At 37.7% G+C, this 21432-nt stretch overlaps 1 protein-coding gene across 1 annotated transcript in view; it reads right to left on the bottom strand.

The window, feature by feature from the left end:
- The window catches only part of CTNNBL1 (catenin beta like 1), a 206426-nt gene that overhangs the window by 102125 nt on the left and 82869 nt on the right, over window positions 1–21432 (bottom strand). The window contains exons 6-10 of the mRNA XM_037811282.1: window positions 18812–18905; window positions 16043–16134; window positions 7101–7173; window positions 6808–6866; window positions 5174–5322 (exon numbers count right to left, since the gene is read on the bottom strand). Coding sequence (XP_037667210.1) covers window positions 5174–5322; window positions 6808–6866; window positions 7101–7173; window positions 16043–16134; window positions 18812–18905 — 467 coding nt within the window. The remainder of the gene's footprint in view (window positions 1–5173; window positions 5323–6807; window positions 6867–7100; window positions 7174–16042; window positions 16135–18811; window positions 18906–21432) is intronic.

The raw sequence follows: 21432 nt of genomic DNA, 5'->3' as shown, positions 1-21432 counted from the left end.
TAATATAAATATCAGACATTCTGCATTTTTTAAACCTAATTTTATAAAGAGTTCTCTTGACTTGTAGAATACTGCCTGCTGTATATAACATTTTTTTTTATTTACGAGCACGGCCATTTTCTTAGACATGACTTGTGTAGAATAAAATTATAATTTAAAGCTTGCAGTACAAATGCCAAACATTATAGTACCTTGAAACCTCTTTATTTTTGCTTGTGCTAAGTAGAAATGTGAAATAGTTAATATTCTTATCAGGTAATTTGCTTACTATATACCACTTTTGTTTTTTACTCCATTTTTTTGTTTAACTCATGTGGTAGTGATGTCCTATACTTTTTGATCAAACAAAAGAGTTCTTTTAAGGAACTCTTAAGATGAATAGTTGAGTCGTACTTCATAAGTGTTAAGAAAAGCTTGGAAAAATTTTGTTGGGCATAGTAATTGGGGTGAAAATAGATAAATTACTTCAAAATGAGAATGTTACATTTGGAAGTAAAGAGCTAAAGACTATTTCTCATTAAGTAGTAAAACTGGAATTTTTGCTATTAAACATGGCTTTTGTAAATATGTGCTCTAAAATTTTTTTTCTTGGTCAGTCTTTCATAGCTTATTAATGTTTTCCTTACTTTTTATATGAATTTTAAGTTACAGAAAATTGTCCAACAGCTAATTTAAAAATGAAACTAGATATTGAAATAAATTTGATATTTTTATAAAGAGTTCCTAGGTTTTTGTTTTTGATGGTGGTTTTTTTTGGGGGGGGTAATTCAAATTAGATATGTCATGGATGTTAGGTTTCTCAGGTTACAAATTTCAATTACAGTTAAACATTCTTGTAAAAGTTTAGAACAGTGTTTCTCAAATTTGAAAATTTAAGGACCCCTGAGAATGTTTAGGGACCAGTTTGAACAACACTTAATGCTGTTATTTTAGGTTACTAGTTACTACTTGTTACCACTTTAAGTTAACACATTGCAATTCCAGGCACTGATACAATTCAGTGTTTACTTATGAGGTGGTTATTCAGGTGATCTAGAATAATGCTTTTTCATATTACATTGAAATTCAAACTTTAAAATGCTTATGTAGACACTGGCCCCATGGGTCTGCAGGTTCCAGTTTAAGAAAAACTTACCTTAAGATGTTTCTAAAATGTTCTGAGATTCTTCAATAAAGCTGTACATCAAGGAAAAAAAAAAAAAAAAAAAAAAAAAAAAGACACTGCTAAAAATGAAAAGGCAAGCTACACACTAGGAGAAAATATTTGTACGACAAATATCTGATGAAGGACTTGTATACGGAACATATAAAGAACACTTACAATTCAGTAAGACTATCCAAATAAAAAATGGGTAAATGTCTGAGAAGAGATTTTCACACAAGAAGATGTAAGAAAATTCAATATGCAGATGAAAAGATGGTCAACACAATACACACCCACTAGAATGGCGAAAATTAAAAGTCTGACAAAGTGAGGATGTGGAGCAACTGAAGTTCTTATCTTTCTGGAAAATAACACTTACAATCACTTTGGGAAACAGTTTGGTTGTTTCTTATAACAATAAACATGTATTTACTGTATGACCCAGTCATTCACTCCTAGGTGTTTACCCAAGAGAAATGAAAACATATGTTTATCTAACTTTATTAATAATAGCAAAAACCCAAATGTCCAGCAACTAGAGAATAAATAAACTGTGATATACTGGCATATAGAGATACAATGAAATATTACAAAGCATGAAAAAGAAACAAACTACTTGTACGTGCAAGGCTATTGAGCAAAATAAACCAGACACAAAAAACTCATTCTGTATGATTCCATTTATATGAAATTCTAGAGTGAAAGTGGTTGCTTGAGGCCAGGGGGAATGGATAGGGACTGGCTGTGAAAGAGACTGAGGGAACTTTTGTGGGGTACAAAAATGATCCATAATGCACTGCCCAATATAGCAGTCTAAGTGCATCTTAAATGTAGCTAATGCAATTGAAGAACTAAAATTTTAAATTTTATTTAATTTAAATAAATTTAAATTTAATTTCAAACTGATACTCAATTCAATTACTGGAAAATATTTAAGTATGTTTGGAAAAACTGTTAGCTTTATGAACTTAAATATATATCACATACTTTGATGAAAATTTAGCATGGAATTGTGATATAAAATACACATTGGATTTTGAAGTCTTAGTATGAAAAAAAGAATATAAAATGGCTCACCAATAATTTTTTATATTGATTACATGTTAAAATGATAATTTTTAAGATATGGGGAAAAATAAAATATATTAAAATTAAATGAAAAAATTCACTACGTATAGACATACAAAATTAACTGTTCTTCAACTGTGCTCTCAGATCTTAGCAAGCACTTCCTCCATTTTAAGTTACTGTATTAAATAATGTTCACAGTAACTTAATGCATGATTCTCTCATTAGTCTTTCAGTTTCTTGAAGGCAGGAAGGAATCCAGTCTTACTCATCTCTATATAAGCCTAGCACTTACCACAGGACTTTATCAATGTTTTAACAGCAGTATGCTTATAATACACCAAGAAATTGTCCCAGACACTTTATATAAGTTCCAAACCCACATTTACCTCAATTCCAAAGTCCATTCTTTCACACTATACCAAATCGCCACTTCCACTAGTGGGCATTTCATAATGTTTGATGAATGACTGAATCAAAGTAAAAATTAGTATTTAGGGGCAATGGCATTATCTCCCAGCTCCTAAGACTAGGGAAATTTTCCTGAACTTCTAGTGTTACAGCTTCCTTCTCCTGAATAGGCTCTTTCTAGACAGAGAGCAACCTGGCAGGATTTACCTGATTTGGGCTAGATTTTCTCCAGGAAGAATAAATCTAGTGGGATAAAAAAAAATCTCTCCCAATTAGCCTTTCCATTTGGGAGTCTGAAGAAGAAAAAAATAACACAGAAAAAAGGACATGGGAAAGAGAAAAAAGGGTATGTTGAATCTGTTATATGAGTAATTAATATAAAAATTTTATCTAACAGCAATTTCAGGATTCAAAAATGAAAAATTAGGAGATCCTGGAGAGGTACAGTTGCATTCCTGCCCCAAACCTCAGCATTCCTGTTTGAATAATCCATATTTCTGGTTATTTATTCAGCTCCCTATCACTGCACATTACCAAGCCATATACTCTACAGGAATATATCACTTCATGCTTCCATTCAACCATTCAAAGATACTGGCAGTACAGACCTTTAAGAAGCTTAGGGGAAAGTCCCTGCAGAGTGTAGTTCTAAGGTTACATGGCCCAAGAAGCCAAATGTATCTCCTTTATATACTACATGTTTCAAAGAAGGAGGGTCATTTCAACAAAAGGACATGGCAATTAGAAGGGTAAAACAGATAAACAAACAAAAGTCTCAAGAGAGCAAAACTAGCAAAAACCAGCTAAGCAGTATAAGCCTCTGAATAATTTCCCATGTCCCTCTTTGCACTTAAAAAAATCTTTTTTTTAAAAGCAATTACTTGTTTTAGGTGTTCTTTTTTACATTTATTTATTTATTTATTTATTTATTTATTTATTTTGAGTGAGGAAATGTTAAAAAATTGATTCTGGTGATGAATGTACAACTATATGATGGTACTGTGAATAACTGACTATACACTGTGGATGATTGTAGGGTATGTGAATATATCATAATAAAACTGTATTAAAAAATAAAAAGCAATTCCTCAAGAGAAGACTTTCAATCAATCTAAGGTCTGGTACAAACTGGATGGTTAAGAAATCTACTGTACTCCAGCCCCATGCAAGCCTTTAAAGAGAAATTACGTTGATAATCCTAAATACAAAAATAGTTTTAAACACAAAAATATATAATTTGTTCCAATAGCAAAACATTGGAAATAACCTCAATATCAATAACAGAAAAATACTAACTAATAAGCTATACTTCCTTAAAGACAATTATGAAGTTATCGAAAACTCTCATGAAGATTATGTCACAGCATGGGAAACCTTTTTTCATTCAATACACTTATAGCAATATTAAGTTTAAAATGAAATAGCATAGAAAACTATATGTGTAGCAGACCTAACAAGTTGCTAAGACAAAGAAAACAACTATAGAACAAAAAGACTAGAAGAAAATATATACCCAAAAAGCAGTTGTGTTTAGGTGGCAGAGATTTTTTCAACCTTCTTGACATTAGGAATCCTATCTTCTGTATAAGCCTAGTACTTAACATAGTAACTTATCAGTGTTTTAACAGCAGTTATACATGTGTATATTCTAAATTACTTTTAATACATCAAAGGTATAAAAAATTTTTCAAAGAAATAGTTTAGCAGAGTTTTCATTGCATGCAAGAATTTTCACAACAGCAGACTCTGGTTCAATTTCATGAAGAATAATTCCATAATGATTAATCTTCAGACCATGCAAACATACTCCAGTGTCTCTCAATTTAAAAAACTACCTCTTGATCCTACAACATAATCTGGTTACCCCTTACCCATTTCTCTAGTCCTGCTCCTAGCCAAATTTCTCAAGAATTAGCAATACAAGCTATTTCCTTTTTGCTTCCAACTCCAGGATACTGTGAAATATAGTAACATGATATCTTCTTTAAATACCTTAAGTAATTAGAGGATAAATAATAAGATATATAAGGAAGGTACTATAAAGAAACGTTCTACATTTGTCTTGCACATTTCCTCATTTGCTATGCTAGGCACATTGCACATGCAATTTGTTATTTGACTGATATACTGCTGTCTATGATAAAAATATAGACAAATAAGGCACAAGACAGGTCTATGTGGGATATGAAGAAAATGTGAGAGTGAGTTAAGTTTAGAAATTAACATAGGATAGGTTGAGAAGTTAATAACTAGATTTCCCCCAAACCAACACACTAAGGAAAGAACAAGACAAAATCTTCCTTCAATGCAGTAGTCATATTACTAGTTAACATAACCACAGGGCAGGGCACAAAGAGACCCAAATATACTTTTTATTCACTCACCATAACTCACCCCCACCCCCAGCACACACACAGTTATAACTGAAGACTTTACTGTTCTACATATATCTAGGAAACTCAACATAATAAAAGACATTGCTACATGTTCTTGAATCAAGTGAAGATTCAGGCAAAAACAGCTGGCAGAGCTGAGAGACTAGAACCATACCTGAGCATGAGATTCATCAGCTGAAGCCCTTCACCTTTCAAGAAGCGCTCACGATTGGAACTGAGCATTAGGCAGGAACAGAGTGAATCAAACAGATTCTCCATCATCTCCTGCTCCTCAGCTGTGCTGGGATTGTGTCTTTTAAAGACCTGTCAAACAAAGACAGACAGCTGAAGCACAGAGACATGAGAAAGTCTTTTCATCAGCCATCACTCATCAATTTCCAAAGACCACCAGTCATGATAACCCCACAATTCAGGAAACAAAAGTTTACCAAACAAAATTCTCACCAGTTTGCATTTTAGAGAAACTGGCCTTTGTTCAGTCTGCTTCAAAGGCATTAAATACATGAACAGTAGTCATGCAAAAAACCAAAACACTCAATCTATCAGTGATTGATAGTCCCAGGGAGGAAGGTTTAAAACAAACAAAAAACAGACAAAAATTATTTTTACTATAAAATATAACACAGATACACAAAACTCTGTAACGTATATGTATAGCTAAGTGAATAAAATGAATACTCCTGAAATCACTATTCAGGTCAAGAAACAGAATGTTGCCTGTCACCCCCAAAGCCCTCCACTTGCCCAACCCAACCACAAACCCTTTGCAGCGCTTTTAAAAGTAACCACAATTCATAGGGGCAAGCCTTGGCTCAGCATAAAGAAGAGTTTCCCTAACAGTTAGGGCTACTGAACCATCTCATGAAGTAGTGGGCTGTAAGTCACAGGAAGGGTTTAAAGCAGGTCTGCCTTTGCCAAAGATGCAACGTATGTTAAAGGGAAAAGCCTTTTAACAGTATATACATACCCATACAGTATATTATAAAATGATCAATAATCTGGCAGGAACAGAACGAAGTACCTTCCCAGAATTGGAGACAGATTCACATTTAAAAGCTCTATATTTGGAGTGGATGCCAAGTCACTTGGGCTCCTGGCACCAAGAACGAAAGCTGTATGTAAACTGAACATCTCAGACATTCCCAACACTCTCAAGAGTCTATCCAAATGATCTATTTTCAGTCCTGTTTTTGGAGTAGCACAGATGAAGCTGGTTAGAAGAAATCTTAACAATATTTTCAGAATACCAGAAGAACTACATTTCAATTGGAATTTACATTTCTTACAGTGTGCAAATGGAAATTTCCAATTTCTCCTACTAGCTCCAGTGTCACATCCTTCCCTCCCCTCCTCTGTGACCTCTCTCCCACTGCACTGGAAATTATATCCTTGAGATGACCTGGATCCTAAATGACTAGATTGCATCTTAGTGGCAGACTGAAAGGAAGGGAGATGAATAATCTTGAGAGTAGGTCAACTCTGAAAATAATCTGGTATTCTTGGCACAAGAATATACAACTAAGCAGGAAGCACATCTCTTTTGGAGTGTCAAGTATGATATCGGAAGACTGAGAAAGTCCACACCAGATTCACAGTGATATCTAGTTATAAAGAGCAAATGACTAAGAAAGGGAGGATAACCTTCCAATGTAACCTCAAACCTGCCAACATACCTCCATTATCGCTTGCATCACATGGCTTACTCCTTCCCACGATTTCCAGTTCCACCTCCCATTTAAACCAGGCCATGTATCTTCATGGCAGACAGGAAGCATAAGAATTACTCACGGATAACTGCTGAAGAAGCACATCGATTCCATCTAGCTCCCCAAGCAATTCCCTGTTTTCTAAAAGAAAAAAATAGAGGAAGAAAAAAAATGAAGCTAACTGTCAGATTTTACAGCCGTCTAACACCGATACATCAGCAAACAAAATCAATACAGCTTGACAGAATACAAAAGCTGCACAGAGAGCAAGAGGGAGAGCAAGGGGATGCCAAAGGCAAGAGAGCTTGCTGTCATGATCTGAGACAAGCCTGGCTTCTATCCTAACAGAATATCAATATTGAGAGGGAGCCTCACCATCATTGTCCTGGAGCAATATGGCTAGCACTTCACTGCAATACAGTTTGTTGGCATCGAAAGGCATCTTTGCCTGTGGGCAAATAGGAGAAATGAGAAAAACGTTAAGGGACCTTGCTTCCTTCTCCAGGACAAATTTTTCACCAGTACTAGGATCTGAGACAGAGAGAAGTAGATGTTAAAAAGGGAAAAGGCAGGTTAAGTGTAAAAAAAGTCTGCCTCTGCTCTCAATGACAAGACTCAAGTACTGCATAGCAAAACCATAAATGGATACAATGGCTCTCACCTCTAATGCCCACGTATGAATGTCACATGTCAACTCCTCTGTGAAGCCTTCCCAGATTTCCCATTTTGAGTTCAGGGACTATTGTCTAGCATTTAGTAGACTCTCAAATGTTAATGAGAATCAAAGTTTTGAAATTTTAAGACTAAAATTCATCATGAAGCTTCTTTTACAACTTACAATCATAGAATTAGGCTATAAATTAGCTGATATACAACCAAAGATGTTGAAAAGTAAGCAAATTTCTTGATTAGATTGACTGAACGTATTCATAACAATGTAGTTCCTTTTCCACTTTAATGCTTAAAATTTAATTTGAAACCATAAACCTCTCTGCTTGTATGCCATAATCTGCCTACTATTTAAAAAGGAAACCACATTAAATATGCAAAAATGTGTTAATATTTTAACACCCAAATTGCTACCCACAATTCTTTCCTTGCTGCATGCTCTGCTACTTAGAGTTTCAGAGAGGACATATCTACTGCAGAGACTATTATTCAAAGCCATCAACCTTGTTTTTAGTAGTGAGGACTCAAATATCTCACCATTAACAATGCTCCTTAGGAAAAGGTGCACAGAGAGGAGCAAGCATCATCAATGTGTTTTTATTTATGGTAGTCACAATCCTTAATATGTAGGAACATAGACAAAAACTGTTAATCTGCAGCAGCCTTTCTACCTATCTAAGTTTTTGAAATGACAAATAATGTCGGTACCTGGAAAGGACATGGGAAGTGTTTATCATGGTGCTAACACCTTCATCACCTTAAGCACTATTTACAGTTCTGTTTGGACATTGATTTTGTACTCAAGAAGGAAGCAACACCCGGCATCTTTTCAGTTTTCTGAGCACATCTTCCTCGTCAAGCTTAAGTGTATCCCACAGGGTTACAGGAGGCTGACCAGGTGTGACCCATCTTAGGTTAAAAGATTTGTAAATGCAAGGCCTTATATGTGCTAACTACAAGGTATGCTCCCTGGGCAAGCTTGAGGCCTTGTTCCATGAAATTTAGCATAACAGCCAGAGTTTAAATACAATCTGTGGTGTGTTTCACTTTAAGAAAAACTGTTTTACAAAAACCAAAATAAAAAAGTGAAAAGCCTCAAATGTGGACTTTCTCTGTCTAAGCCCAACTCTGCAAATAAATTAATCACCCTCCCCCCAACAAGGGACAGGAATCCCCAGGTGAATGAGTCTCCCTGGCAATGTGGCACATGGATTTTGGGAATCAGCCGGACCCTGGCATCCAGGGGTTGAGAATGCCTTTTTGACCAAAAGTGGGGAAAGAAAGGCAACAAAATAAGGTTTCAGTGGCAAAGAGATTTCAAATATCAAGAGGCTGTCCTGGAGGTTACTCCTATGCAAGCTTCAGCTATATATGCCAGATGGCCACAGTAGGGTAAGCCCAAGTCGACAGTAGTCCCCAAAACTCTAAAGAATACCCGGATCCCTATCTGAGACTCCATAAAAGTTTCACTCACTAAGTTTATTCTTCAGAAACTTAAAACTGCCAGAGAGCTCCTATGCCAGCTAAGTCCCAAAACCCAGAGACAAAATCCTCTTCAAGAACATCAACCAGATGTGTCCCCTTTTCCTATAATGTTGATACCCCTTTCCAACATGAACAAGTTAGGGTGATCACTGGCTAGACATCCCTGAAGATCGAGAAAGGACTAAACCAGAGGAAGGGGTAGCAAAAGTCAAGACAGAATTTAACAAGGATCATGAATACTGAATCTCTATATAATTTTCTTTTTCTTGGTTGCTAGGGTATTAGAATAGCTAGAAGGAAAGAATTGAAATGGTGGAAATGTAACCCAAAGCATTCTTTGAAATTTTCTCTATAGCTACTTGTTAAATTGTAATTTGAAAGTCATCACCTTTTTGTATATGTTATATTTCACAATAAGGAAATAACTGAAACTGTGCTGTTAATCCATAACATTCTTTGAAATTTGCTAACTACTTGTAAAATTGCACTTGGAAAGTTATCACTTCTATGTATATATGTTATATTCCACAATTTTTTTAAAAAAGTGAAAAGCCAAGGGCTGAGCATCTCTATCAGAATTAAGGATTTTGCTCATGAAATTATTTCCTCAAATTATTTAAGTTCCAAATATTTCTACTATATTTTAAATGATATAAAGTCACAAAAACTTACATGCAGCTTTTCAAGGGCCAGGGTTCTTGTTTGTAAGAAGTCTGGCCTTTCTGTGGTTTCAATGTCTCTTGTCCTTTATTTGATTTTATAAATTCCTGTCTCCAAAACAGGGGGCAGATTTTCTCTTTCTTTCAATGAATATTTATTGGGCACCTACTACATACAAGACTTAGAATTAAGCACTACAGGAAACACAGGTTAATTAGACATGAACGCTGTCCACTGGTATGGCATTTTAAAATGTTACACTGAATTAAGATTATTTTATTAAGTAGTACAGTGAAATTAAAAAAAGAGAGAGAGAGAACATGGATCTGGGAACAGACACATTTCTGACTCAGAAGTGTGCTGCTACTGAGGTGCCAAGAGCACCACATCAAATTCTGGGAGGCACTGCAGGGTATTTTAAATTTCAAGGAAAACATAACGACACTGGACATCTGTCGAACATGGTATTAACTACTAGCTCAAGGTACATTTCTTTTCATGACATCATGTCTTTTGTGAAGCTGGGTTTTGCTGGTTGCTGTGATAAAAGAACTGTGTAGAAATCAATGTGGAACAGGAATGAAGGTGGGGTGTTCCATCAGAATCCATGGTCTGAGAAGTTGTGTTCTATTCAAGAGCACCCAACATCCAATAGTAATTATAGTATTTAAGAATGAAATAAGAATACTTTTTCTTTTGCACTGTGTATTATTTTTGCAAATGGATACTAAATTGTTAGGACATCAGTATTTATTAAGTTGCTTGGGCCTAACTACTTAAGTGAGACTGGTACTTTTTGGCATAGGGGTGCTAGAAAAACAAAATTACTGCAACACTAAGGGCACCATAAACTGAGAATGCTTGTGCATCTATGATGTCAGCAACAGTTCTTGGTCTCAGATTTCTCATCTGTAAAAGGGAAATAATAAAATAATACCTTCTCTGGAGAGTATAGGCTGGGGATAAAGCAGTGCTATGGAAAAGAGTACATGAGGAAAATTCCAGAGGCTTGGGTTTTAATCCTAGTTCTATCTTTAACAAGCTGAATGGATTTGGGCAAGGCACTTAATCTTTGTAGGTCTCAATTGTTGATTTCTTATCCGTGACAGAAATTTCCTTTCAAGTTTTAAACTTCTCTGCCAAATGATGAAATCTACATGGAAGAGTGGGAATTTAAGCTGGTTCATGAAGGTTGTGTTAATTTAGAAATACAGAAGGAAGAAAGTCATTCCTGCTGGAAGAAGTAGCATGAGCAAAGACAGACACAGAGGTCAAAGTAGTTTTGACCTTTGCAGAGCAGGAGAGGTAAATGAATTATCTGAAAGGTAAGAAGGCCAATGTTTCAAAATTGAGAATGGGAAGGGTCAGACTGGGCTAGGTGAAGGGGGCCCAAAGTATGCAGGGAAGATGGGATGTAGAAGGCATTCACATCACTGTAGGTAGGCTCTTGAATAGGGACTGGCATACTGAAAATGGAGTTTTAAGTCAGTCTGTGAATAGTGCAAAATAAAAATGCTCATATCTTCAGGGATCAGTGGATCTTTTTTTAAAGTATAATAAAAAGCAAGACTATTAATCTTTTATTGTTAAATAACTTAGTGGTGGAACAAATGATTGTGAAGGCCATGGTATAAATTAATTTGCAGGACTTTTGTTGTTGCTTTTTTTTTTTTTTTTAATCTTCATTTTATTGAGATATATTCACATACCACGCAGTCATACAAAACAAATCGTACTTTCGATTGTTTACAGTACCATTACATAGTGGTACATTCATCACCCAAATCAATCCCTGACACCTTCATTAGCACACACACAAAAATAACAAGAATAATAATTAGAGTGAAAAAGAGCAATTGAAGTAAAAAAGAACACTGGGTACCTTTGTCTGTTTGTTTCCTTCCCCTATTTTTCTACTCATCCATCCATAAACTAGACAAAGTGGAGTGTGGTCCTTATGGCTTTCCCAATCCCATTGTCACCCCTCATAAGCTACTTTTTTTTTTTTTTTTTTTTGCCTTCATCAATTTTATTTTATTTTATTTTATTATTTTTTTTTTAAATCATCATTTTATTGAGATATATTCACATACCACGCAGTCATACAAAACAAATTGTACTTTCGATTGTTTACAGTACCATTACATAGTTGTACATTCATCACCTAAATCAATCCCTGACACCTTCATTAGCATACACACAAAAATAACAAGAATAATAATTAGAGTGAAAAAGAGCAATTGAAGTAAAAAAGAACACTGGGTACCTTTGTCTGTCTGTTTCCCTCCCCTACTTTTCTACACATCCATCCATAAACTAGACAAAGTGGTGTTTGGTCCTTATGGCTTTCCCAATCCCATTGTCACCCCTCATAAGCTACATTTTTATACAACTGTCTTCGAGATTCATGGGTTCTGGGTTGTAGTTTGATAGTTTCAGGTATCCACCACCAGCTACCCCAATTCTTTAGAACCTAAAAAGGGTTGTCTAAAGTGTGCATAAGAGTGCCCACCAGAGTGACCTCTCGGCTCCTTTTGGAATCTCTCTGCCACTGAAGCTTATTTCATTTCCTTTCACATCCCCCTTTTGGTCAAGAAGATGTTCTCCGTCCCACGGTGCCAGGTCTACATTCCTCCCTGGGAGTCATATTCCACGTTGCCAGGGAGATTCACTTCCCTGGGTGTCTGATCCCACGTAGGGGGGAGGGCAGTGATTTCACCTTTCAAGTTGGCTTAGCCAGAGAGAGAGGGCCACATCTGAGCAACAAAGAGGCATTCGGGAGGAGGCTCTTAGGTTGTTGTTGCTTTTTAACGTTCTACCTTTTTTTTTTCTTCAGAATGACCAGTGGATCTTAATGAGGGTTGTACATTAGAATCACATGTGACTTTTCCAAAATATACCAACACCAAAGACTAAGACTATAGGTCTGGGGTCTGGGAATCTATTTTTTAAAGCTCCACAGGTAATCCTGATACTATAATCCCAGCTGAAAACCACTGCTATATAGATCTTTACAATTTAAAAGCATTATCACATTTGACCTTCACGGTAGCCCAGTGAGACTGAAAGAGGAGCAATATGGTTCTATTTTTCAAGGAAGAAAACAGAGGCCAGACAAGTAAAAAAGGGACCATTGCCCATAATTACACAGCTAATAAGGGTAAAGTTAGGATCTGGGTCCAGTTCTCTCTGTCTGCTGCACAATGATGTTTATGATGAAGATTCTATCAAGCTCTTTCCCAAATTATGAGAAAGAAATACGAGTAAGGCATTGCTTTTAAAGACATGCCTCCTTTTTGGCCTCACCCTTAAGCAGGACTTTTTTCACACTAATGTTCCGGGCAGCACAGGATTTCTAAAGGCACTCACTTACCAGAAAAATAACCAAATAGCATTTTAATGTTTAAATATCTCAAAACCTTAAAAAAAAAAAAAACATTTTAGAGACAGCAATATGGCTATTTATGCCCCAAGGATTACATAAACCCTGTGCACAAAAGGGAAGAGCCAACAAGCGTGGTAGACTATCAAATGGACCCACTTCATTACTATTATAAGGGTTGTGGAATCCAAGTCAAACACCCAAAGGTTTGCATTTCCTTTCCTATGTTAACAATTCCAAAAAGAGAGTTAAATTCTGATGACTAGCAAGTTTCCACACTTTTCAAAAGGCAAAGGAGGTCTTATATTCTGGTTTAATGAAGGTTCCTTGAGGGATCCCTGAATCAGTATCAAGTGTCAAGTAAATGAAAAAATTTGTCCTGCCTTCACTGAAACAAAAGCTATTGGATTATTTTGCATATTTTAAGGTTAGGGCCCCAGCCTGTGGCCACCTCACTAATAACTCAGGTCTCTGCCATCTATCCCTTTCCTTTAATTCTGTGTTTTACTTTTACCTTCCCACTTCTTACTCCCAGAATGTCTCAAGTGTTTGGAGAATAAAAACGTGCTGAGTACCGAGGAAAGAAAAATGTCAGTTTAGGAGAATTGAAGGAAATTTACATGGGGAAACAAGTCCAGTTCCAAAACCAAAGGACATCTAGACTGACGAGAGGACGTCAAAGGGAAGTTACAAAGATGCCAATGCATGAATAAACCATCAGCTAACTACAGGACTCAGAGGAAAGTGGCAGGGGTGGGAGTGGGGGGCAGGGGTGGGGAGTAGATCCATTCTCTGCCAGACAAATGTGCCCAAACCCACTGATGGTAATATCTGGGATAGGTGAGTATCCTCAAAACAATATATTATCTAAGTCCATATTATAGATTTAATGGGAACAAATGGTTAAATAAGTAGCACTGGGGAAGATCTAGAATGTCAGAAAGGGAGGAAATCATGGGCGTGTGATATCTTAGGTAGTACTGCAGAACCTTCTCCCCTAAGCCCTGCCAAGGCAATCGGGGATAAATCTGACCTGATAACACCTCAGACTTTCTGGATCTCTGTAACACCCTAACGCCCAGCAAGGCCATGACAGTTTAGAGAATCATTCAAGCCAAAAACAACAAATGACTCTTTCTCACCAAAATGTTGGGAATTCTTGCCTGCTCAAGGATTTAGGTAAGTAACATATAAGCATTTCCAAACTGCCTCCCATCTATTCTGAGAAAAGCTCTTGCCTTTCCCTTTCCTCATTTACCTGTGGAACAGCACTAGTGGTTAAAAAGATAATCAAAAGGACTATCTAGAAGGAAGAAGAATGAACAATCCAACAGAAAAATGGACAAAAGATATAAATAGGAAGTTAACAGAGACTAATACAAACAGCTAATAAAAAAAAAGGCCAATATACCTTACTTGATTTTTAAATTCCAAATTAAAATAATAAAATACTAGCTTTCACTTACCAGATTAACAAAATTTTTGAAGTTTGTTAATACCCTATGTTGCTAACAATAGAGAGAAACAAACACTTAAATCAAAGGGGCAGCCTTTATGGAAGACAGCTTTGTAATACCTACCCTTTGACCTATCAGTTCCACTTCTAGGAATTTATCCTACAGACAAACTGAGGGAGAGAAGTCCAAGAAAAACAGTATGTGTATATATAAGGATATTCACTGCAGCACTGAGTATTACAGTTGAAAACTTATAAATTGGGTTAAATTAATTTTGGTACAATGGGATACTAGTCAGCCATTAGTTCAATGAAAAAATCAAGTTGCAAAGGAAACACTGTATAGTTCTGCTTGTGAAATACATACACACCTATATATGCACAGAAATTTTCCAGAAGGTTAGATAAAACATTGCTAACAGTGATTGCCTCTGGGAAGTGGGACTGGAAGGGATAGAAGAGAGGAACATTTACTTTCACTTTTTTTACCTTCTATATCATATGAATTTGTTTGTATTTACAATACGCTTGTATTATTTTTAGATGTATTAAAGCCTATTTTAAAAGTGCATTCCTTGCAGGGGTATTCGCCTACCCCACCTCCATGGTTGCTAACATGACCACAGACATAGGGGACTGGTGGTTTGATGGGTTGAGCCCTCTACCATAAGTTTTACCCTTGGGAAGACGGTTGCTGCAAAGGAGAGGCTAGGCCTCCCTGTATTTGTGCCTAAGAGTCTCCTCCTGAATGCCTCTTTGTTGCTCAGATGTGGCCCTCTCTCTCTGGCTAAGCCAACTTGAAAGGTGAAATCACTGCCCTCCCCCCTACGTGGGATCAGACACCCAGGGAAGTGAATCTCCCTGGCAACGTGGAATATGACTCCCAGGGAGGAATGTAGACCTGGCACCGTGGGACGGAGAAAATCTTCTTGACCAAAAGGGGGATGTGAAAGGAAATGAAATAAGCTTCAGTGGCAGAGAGATTCCAAAAGGAGCCGAGAGGTCACTCTGGTGGGCACTCTTATGCACACTTTAGACAACCCTTTTTAGGTTCTAAAGAATTGGGGTAGCTGGTGGTGGATACCTGAAACTATCAAACTACAACCCAGAACCCATGAATCTCGAAGACAGTTGTATAAAAATGTAGCTTATGAGGGGTGACAATGGGATTGGGAAAGCCATAAGGACCAAACACCACTTTGTCTAGTTTATGGATGGATGTGTAGAAAAGTAGGGGAAGGAAACAAACAGACAAAGGTACCCAGTGTTCTTTTTTACTTCAATTGCTCTTTTTCACTCTAATTATTATTCTTGTTATTTTTGTGTGTGTGCTAATGAAGGTGTCAGGGATTGATTTAGGTGATGAATGTACAACTATGTAATGGTACTGTAAACAATCGAAAGTACAATTTGTTTTGTATGACTGCGTGGTATGTGAATATATCTCAATAAAATGATGATTTAAAAAAAAAAAAAAAAAAAAAAAAAAAAAAAAAAGTGCATTCCTCTAAAACAAACAAAAAAGGAGAAGCAAAGAAAGAGGTAAGATGTACCAAAAATTCCCAAACTAGATGATATAGCCTGGGACAACAATCTAAGTTGATGGCCCAGCATCAGCCATGCTCAGGAGACGTTTGAGCTGCAGTCCCATGAAGCCAAACTCACCTTCAGCCTTTTCAGCAGCCACTGGAGAAGACCCTGCTGGGCAGCCTCAGTACACATCTCAGGTCGGAACTCAGCCATATTTTCCACAATAGCTGAAGGAAGACAGACACCAATCATTTAGGAGGGGCAACTTCCTTTCATCTGCAAAAAACCTCCTCCCCATGACATACATTTTTTTCCTCTTTGGACTTCCCTCTATCCTTCCCCACCAGATGCTGTGTTGTCATTTTTAAATTAATCACACAGTTGCTTTTTTTTTCTTCTTCAAGTTATTTTACATTTATAAGTAAAACTCGTAACTGGAAACAACAGATGCACATAAGAAATAACTGGTATATTTTCTGTGCTAACAGAAAAACACTAGATCAGAACACAAAAGAGGATGGATATCTTCCTAAGAAGTCCCCTTGGTCCCCACTGTACCAGTCTCAGAGACCTATAACCAGAGAGACAAGAAGCTAGGTAGAAGCTATAGGAAAAAATCAGGGGATGACGAATTCAGTCTCTTCCTCTTCATACCAACCCATTTCCAGTTCTCTTGCTCTATAACGTCTGGAAACAAGGATACTGCCATGCAGGCAAGCATGATCTTCCTAACTGAACAAAATAATGTACATAGAGGGGAGAGGCCAAGCTGGCTGAGTGTGAATATCAGGTACTCAGAAGCAAATATGACTTAAGTTCTGGTATCTCTTTCAATAGCCAAAGTGCTGCTTAATAGAAAAACTTAAAAATTAAAAGGCCAAAAACAAAAAGTTATTGCATTACTATGGTACTGAAAAAGAGGGCATTAAAAAAAAATCACCTAGAGTCCCACTCTAACATATCAAATGCTTTCATTTCTTAAAGAGCCCCTTCTACTCCATATCCTAGAATATATTACTATCATAAAGCAGATAGAGTTCTGTGTTCTCTAAGCACAATGCTCAGAACTGGGTCTGAGTTTTGAAGGTGAAAGGGCTGAAGAAATGACCACACCTCCTATCTTCTTCCTCACTTCCCCTCACCCAAATCAGTCCCACCAAATGAAAGTACAGAACGATTGGGCACCCTCCTTGGAGGGTTGGTCATACAAAGCTGTGGGAGCAGAGGAGCAATGAGACCTTGAGAGATGATCATTACAACATCCTAAATTAATTTCCCACATTTTCTAAGTAAATCAATGCATTCACTTTCCTATGCTTTTATCTTATTCTTCCACTTAAACTTTAGATAGCTTCCCATTACCCAACAGAATAAAATCCAAACTTCTTGCCATGGTTTAAAAAGCCTTCAACAATCTGGGCAAATTTACTCCCCTAGCCCCATCTCCCACAACTCCCACCTCACACATCTGTGCTCCAGCCCTAGTACATTCTGACCTTTCCCTATGTCCACCCATTGTTTTGAGACTGAAGATGATGCTCCCCTTCCCAGAGGCCCTTCTTACACTTCTCTACCCATCCAAATGCTACTGTCTTCATATTCAGCTCCAATCTGCTTCACTGTTCCTATCCAGTAATTTGGAGATCCCTCCTCTTCACTCCCATCCCCTAGAGCTTTTCATTGACTCCTATTATACCATTTATTTCCTGATACTATCTTTCCTTTCTGTTCAAGACTTTCCCATCAGTCTGCCCCTTAAGGCCTAGGACTGGGCTCAAATTCACTGTGATGTTAGCACAGTGCCTAATGAACGTCAGGCACTCAATAAGGGAGAGAGGGATGAATCTTTTCAATTGTTGGTAGGTGACCAAGCTAAAACTAAAACAGATCTCTGTAGACTGCCAGTCTGCTGTTTTCTCCATTGGACCAGACCTGTTTTAACGACAGCCAGTTAAGACTATTGATAAGCTTTCTATTCAGCAAAATCCAGCACTAGGCTAACAGATGGCAATGACAAATTCTGGCTCCAGACAGCTAATGCCAACCCTCTAATTAAAGATAATTATGTTCTTTCTTCTTTTACTCCCTAAGTGCCACATCTTCCCCTACTTTATGATATTCCTCACTGAAGAGAGTCTAGAACTACAAGAGAAATCTTTGGTAAACACAAGTGAAGAGAGAAAGTCTCATCAAAATTTCTGTTTCCACTGGGCCTTATTCATTTCTCAAGCTCTGCTTACAGACATGTCACCTCTGGTTTTATCAGACAGCAACTGGTGATAAAAAGGACTATCCAAAAGCACAATTTTAAATAGGCTATTGGTTCAGCAACTTTGCAAAGGGAAAGACTGGGGAGATCTGAGGAGCAGGAAAAATACTGTGGAAGAATCCACTCAAATGAACAAAAGATGAAAGGGCAGGCAAGTTAATGGTAATATTTCAGTTCAGTTTACATAGCAAACTGTACATAAGAGAAAGAAACACTGACTCCTTTTCAAATAAAATGCCCTATAAAGGTACACAGTTGTTCAAAAACTTGTAGTTCCACTGAAGGAAAGTAGAAAGAAAAACCAACATAAGGGAATTAAAATTTGTAAAATAAACACTCTCCAAAGCAAAAAATTCACCCTGCATAGACTTCTTCCTAACTTTTGGAGGCAAAGCCCTGGTAAAAGGAGCCAGTGACTTTTGTCCAGGAGGACTATCTACTTAGTGGGTTTCTGCTTTTATTACCTGTAAGCCAATCCAAAGCTCCAGTTATATGAAATTTACACAGGGGTCTTCATTTCTGAAGAGTCAGTTTGGGAACAGAAGTAGAAAAAACACTCCGCTGTTAACTCTATGGCCACAAAACCCAAAACCAACACAAGAAACTTAGGGAATGCTGAGTACCCTGCTCCTTACCCAGAGTGTTATGGACGCCATCTGCTTCTTCTTTTACAGACTCATCCAGGCGCTCCAAATTCTGTACCAGCAGTGCTACCACCTGCCCGTCCACCTTCAGGAACAGGGAAGCAAGGGAAGAGAGGGACACATGTCACAAAACAGTACTCCAAATGTCCCCATTCCCCTACCCAAATCTCCACTATTTTAATGAACAAAATAAATAAATAATCAGCAATCTACAGTTTACATGTCCTCCTCATCCCATTATCTCTTTTGAGCCTTAAAGTGACCCGAAGCAAGGAAAGGACAGGCATCATTATCCCTAACATGAGATGAGTAAATTGAAGTTTAAGGAGACAATGTAAAATTCATAGTTTACACAACTAACTATAGGTGACTGGGTGAAAGTGCTAGCTAACACTTGTGCCTAGACCTTCAAAAACCAAGGCAGTGCTTTTTCTACTTCTCTGTGGTACTTTACAATTACGAAAAGGTTGTCTTAAGTCAGATCAACAGTTCATTCAAGTAAAAAAACACATTTCTAGACTATAGCACTAAGAAATGTTTAGTTGAAAAGTTTACTAGCCACACTTTACACTGATCTCAAAATTCAGGGTTAAACTCAAAATACTCTAACATTCATGCTAAGCTTTTATAAAACTATTACTTTAGGAGGTGGGGCAAGGTGGCGGAGTGGTGAGTGTGGAATCTAGCTACTTCTCCAGGGCAGCTGGTAAATAGCCAGGAACTGTATGGAACAGCCATTTCAGGAACTTCTGTGACTAGTCATGCATCACACACCAATGTGGAATGGGTAGAATGGCTGAAATTGCAGTGAAAAGCTGTAAGTTTCCCTGACCAGGGGGCTGGCACTCCCCCCCACCCTGCCGCAAGGCATGGCAGACTGCCTTGGAGCTGGTTCCCCAAGGAAAAGAGAAACAATCTGTTTTGGGAACAAGGAGTGGGGCTCAACCCCTGCAGAATTAATTAACAAATTCGGACTGCTGAAAAACCCTCCAAGTACAGATAAACCAGGAACAGACATAAAAGGACCCAGGAGGAATCTGTCTGGCAGTGAAGAGGTCGGGTTGACATCAACAACAACAATAAAACCAGAGGATTGTAGAGTTGGAGGTGTTCAGAATCCCAGAAAAGGCTGGGTTCCAAGAAAAAGGGGCACATAGAAATGGGTACTAACTTGGACTCTGGTTTCCAAACCTGGGGAGCTGGGGTCTGGCTCTGTAAAGGGTTTTGAATAGCCCATCAGATCTCCTGCTTCAGCACTGCCCTGGGCAAGGGTAAAATTAAGAACTAAATTTGTCTTAGAGTAACTAACTACACAGGTGAAAGAGATAATAGCTTAAAGGGAGTATCTTCAATAGCACATACCCTGACCGACAAAACTCAGGGGGCTGGGGATAAGGCCTTGAAAAGGGATTTTTTTTTTTCTTTCTTTCTTCTCTTTTTTTTTTGAAATAACTATTGTAAGTAGCTCATTATAGAAAGCCTCAGATATTTGCAATTAGCCACTGGACCCAGGCAAGGACAGAGCTAAGATAGGTTTGAGTGACAAAACTATGAGTCTAGCAGGGGAGACAATTCCCTAAAGGGCATAACTTCCCCAAGAAAAGGGAGGGGCAGGGTCCAGCTCAAGTGGCAGCCCTCCTTCAAAGAACTCAGACCCCAGGGGCTGGAAAACAGAAACCAGCATGAGTCCCTGGCAGGGACAGGGTCTGCGGAGAATTAAAGGCACCTGTGGCACCTCTTTACACTGGTGGGGAGCTGCGGGATAACAAGTGCCACCTGCTGGACAGGAAAGGAAAAGCACAGAGTCTAGAGGTTTCACAGGAAGATCTGACAACATGTGAGGTCTCATTCTCAGGGAAACTCCATAACCTCCTCCTGAGACCTGGGCCTGTCTGGACTGGGGAAATCTGATTGGGATTGATCATATCTGGGGAGACCCTCTCACAAAAAGGTTATACAGAGGCAGAGCAAGAACCAGAAAAATGAGACGTGAAAAATTCTGATCAACTAAACAGAAGCCATGTTAGAGGTCTAGAAAAAGTTGAACTGAATGCCAAAGGATAGAGAACAAAGACAACCAACGAGAAAACCCTAAATAAAAGTGAAAACGAGCTCCAGAATAAACTAAACAAGAAAATCAGATGCCCAGACAGCTAAAAATAACAAGCCATACTACAAACATGAAAGTATGGAACAAAGGAACAAACCAACACTTCAACTGAGATAAAGAATTGCAACAACTAACTAATAATCAAACAGATCTCCTAAATCAATTCAAAAATCAAATCAATGAGCTGAGGGAAGATATGGCAAAAGAGATGAAGGATATAAAGAAGACATTGGTTAAACATAAGAAGGAACTTGAAAGTTTGAAAAAAGCAAATGGCAGAACTTATGGGAATGAAAGGCAGAATAGAAGAGATGAAAAACACAATGGAGATGTACATCACCAGATTTGAAGAGGAAGAAGAAAGGATTAGTGAACTAGAGGACAGGCATCTGAAATCCTACACACAAAGGAACAGATAGGGAAAAGAATGGAAAAATATGAGCAACATCTCAGGGAACTGAATGACAATATGAAGTGCATGAATGTACGTGTCATAAGTGTC

The sequence above is a fragment of the Choloepus didactylus genome, chromosome 19, assembly GCF_015220235.1.
Source record: "Choloepus didactylus isolate mChoDid1 chromosome 19, mChoDid1.pri, whole genome shotgun sequence".
In the NCBI taxonomy this organism is placed as follows: Eukaryota; Metazoa; Chordata; class Mammalia; order Pilosa; family Megalonychidae; genus Choloepus; species Choloepus didactylus.
The sequence above is the reverse complement of the archived record's forward strand: the minus strand, read 5'-3'. Positions and strand labels throughout refer to the sequence as shown.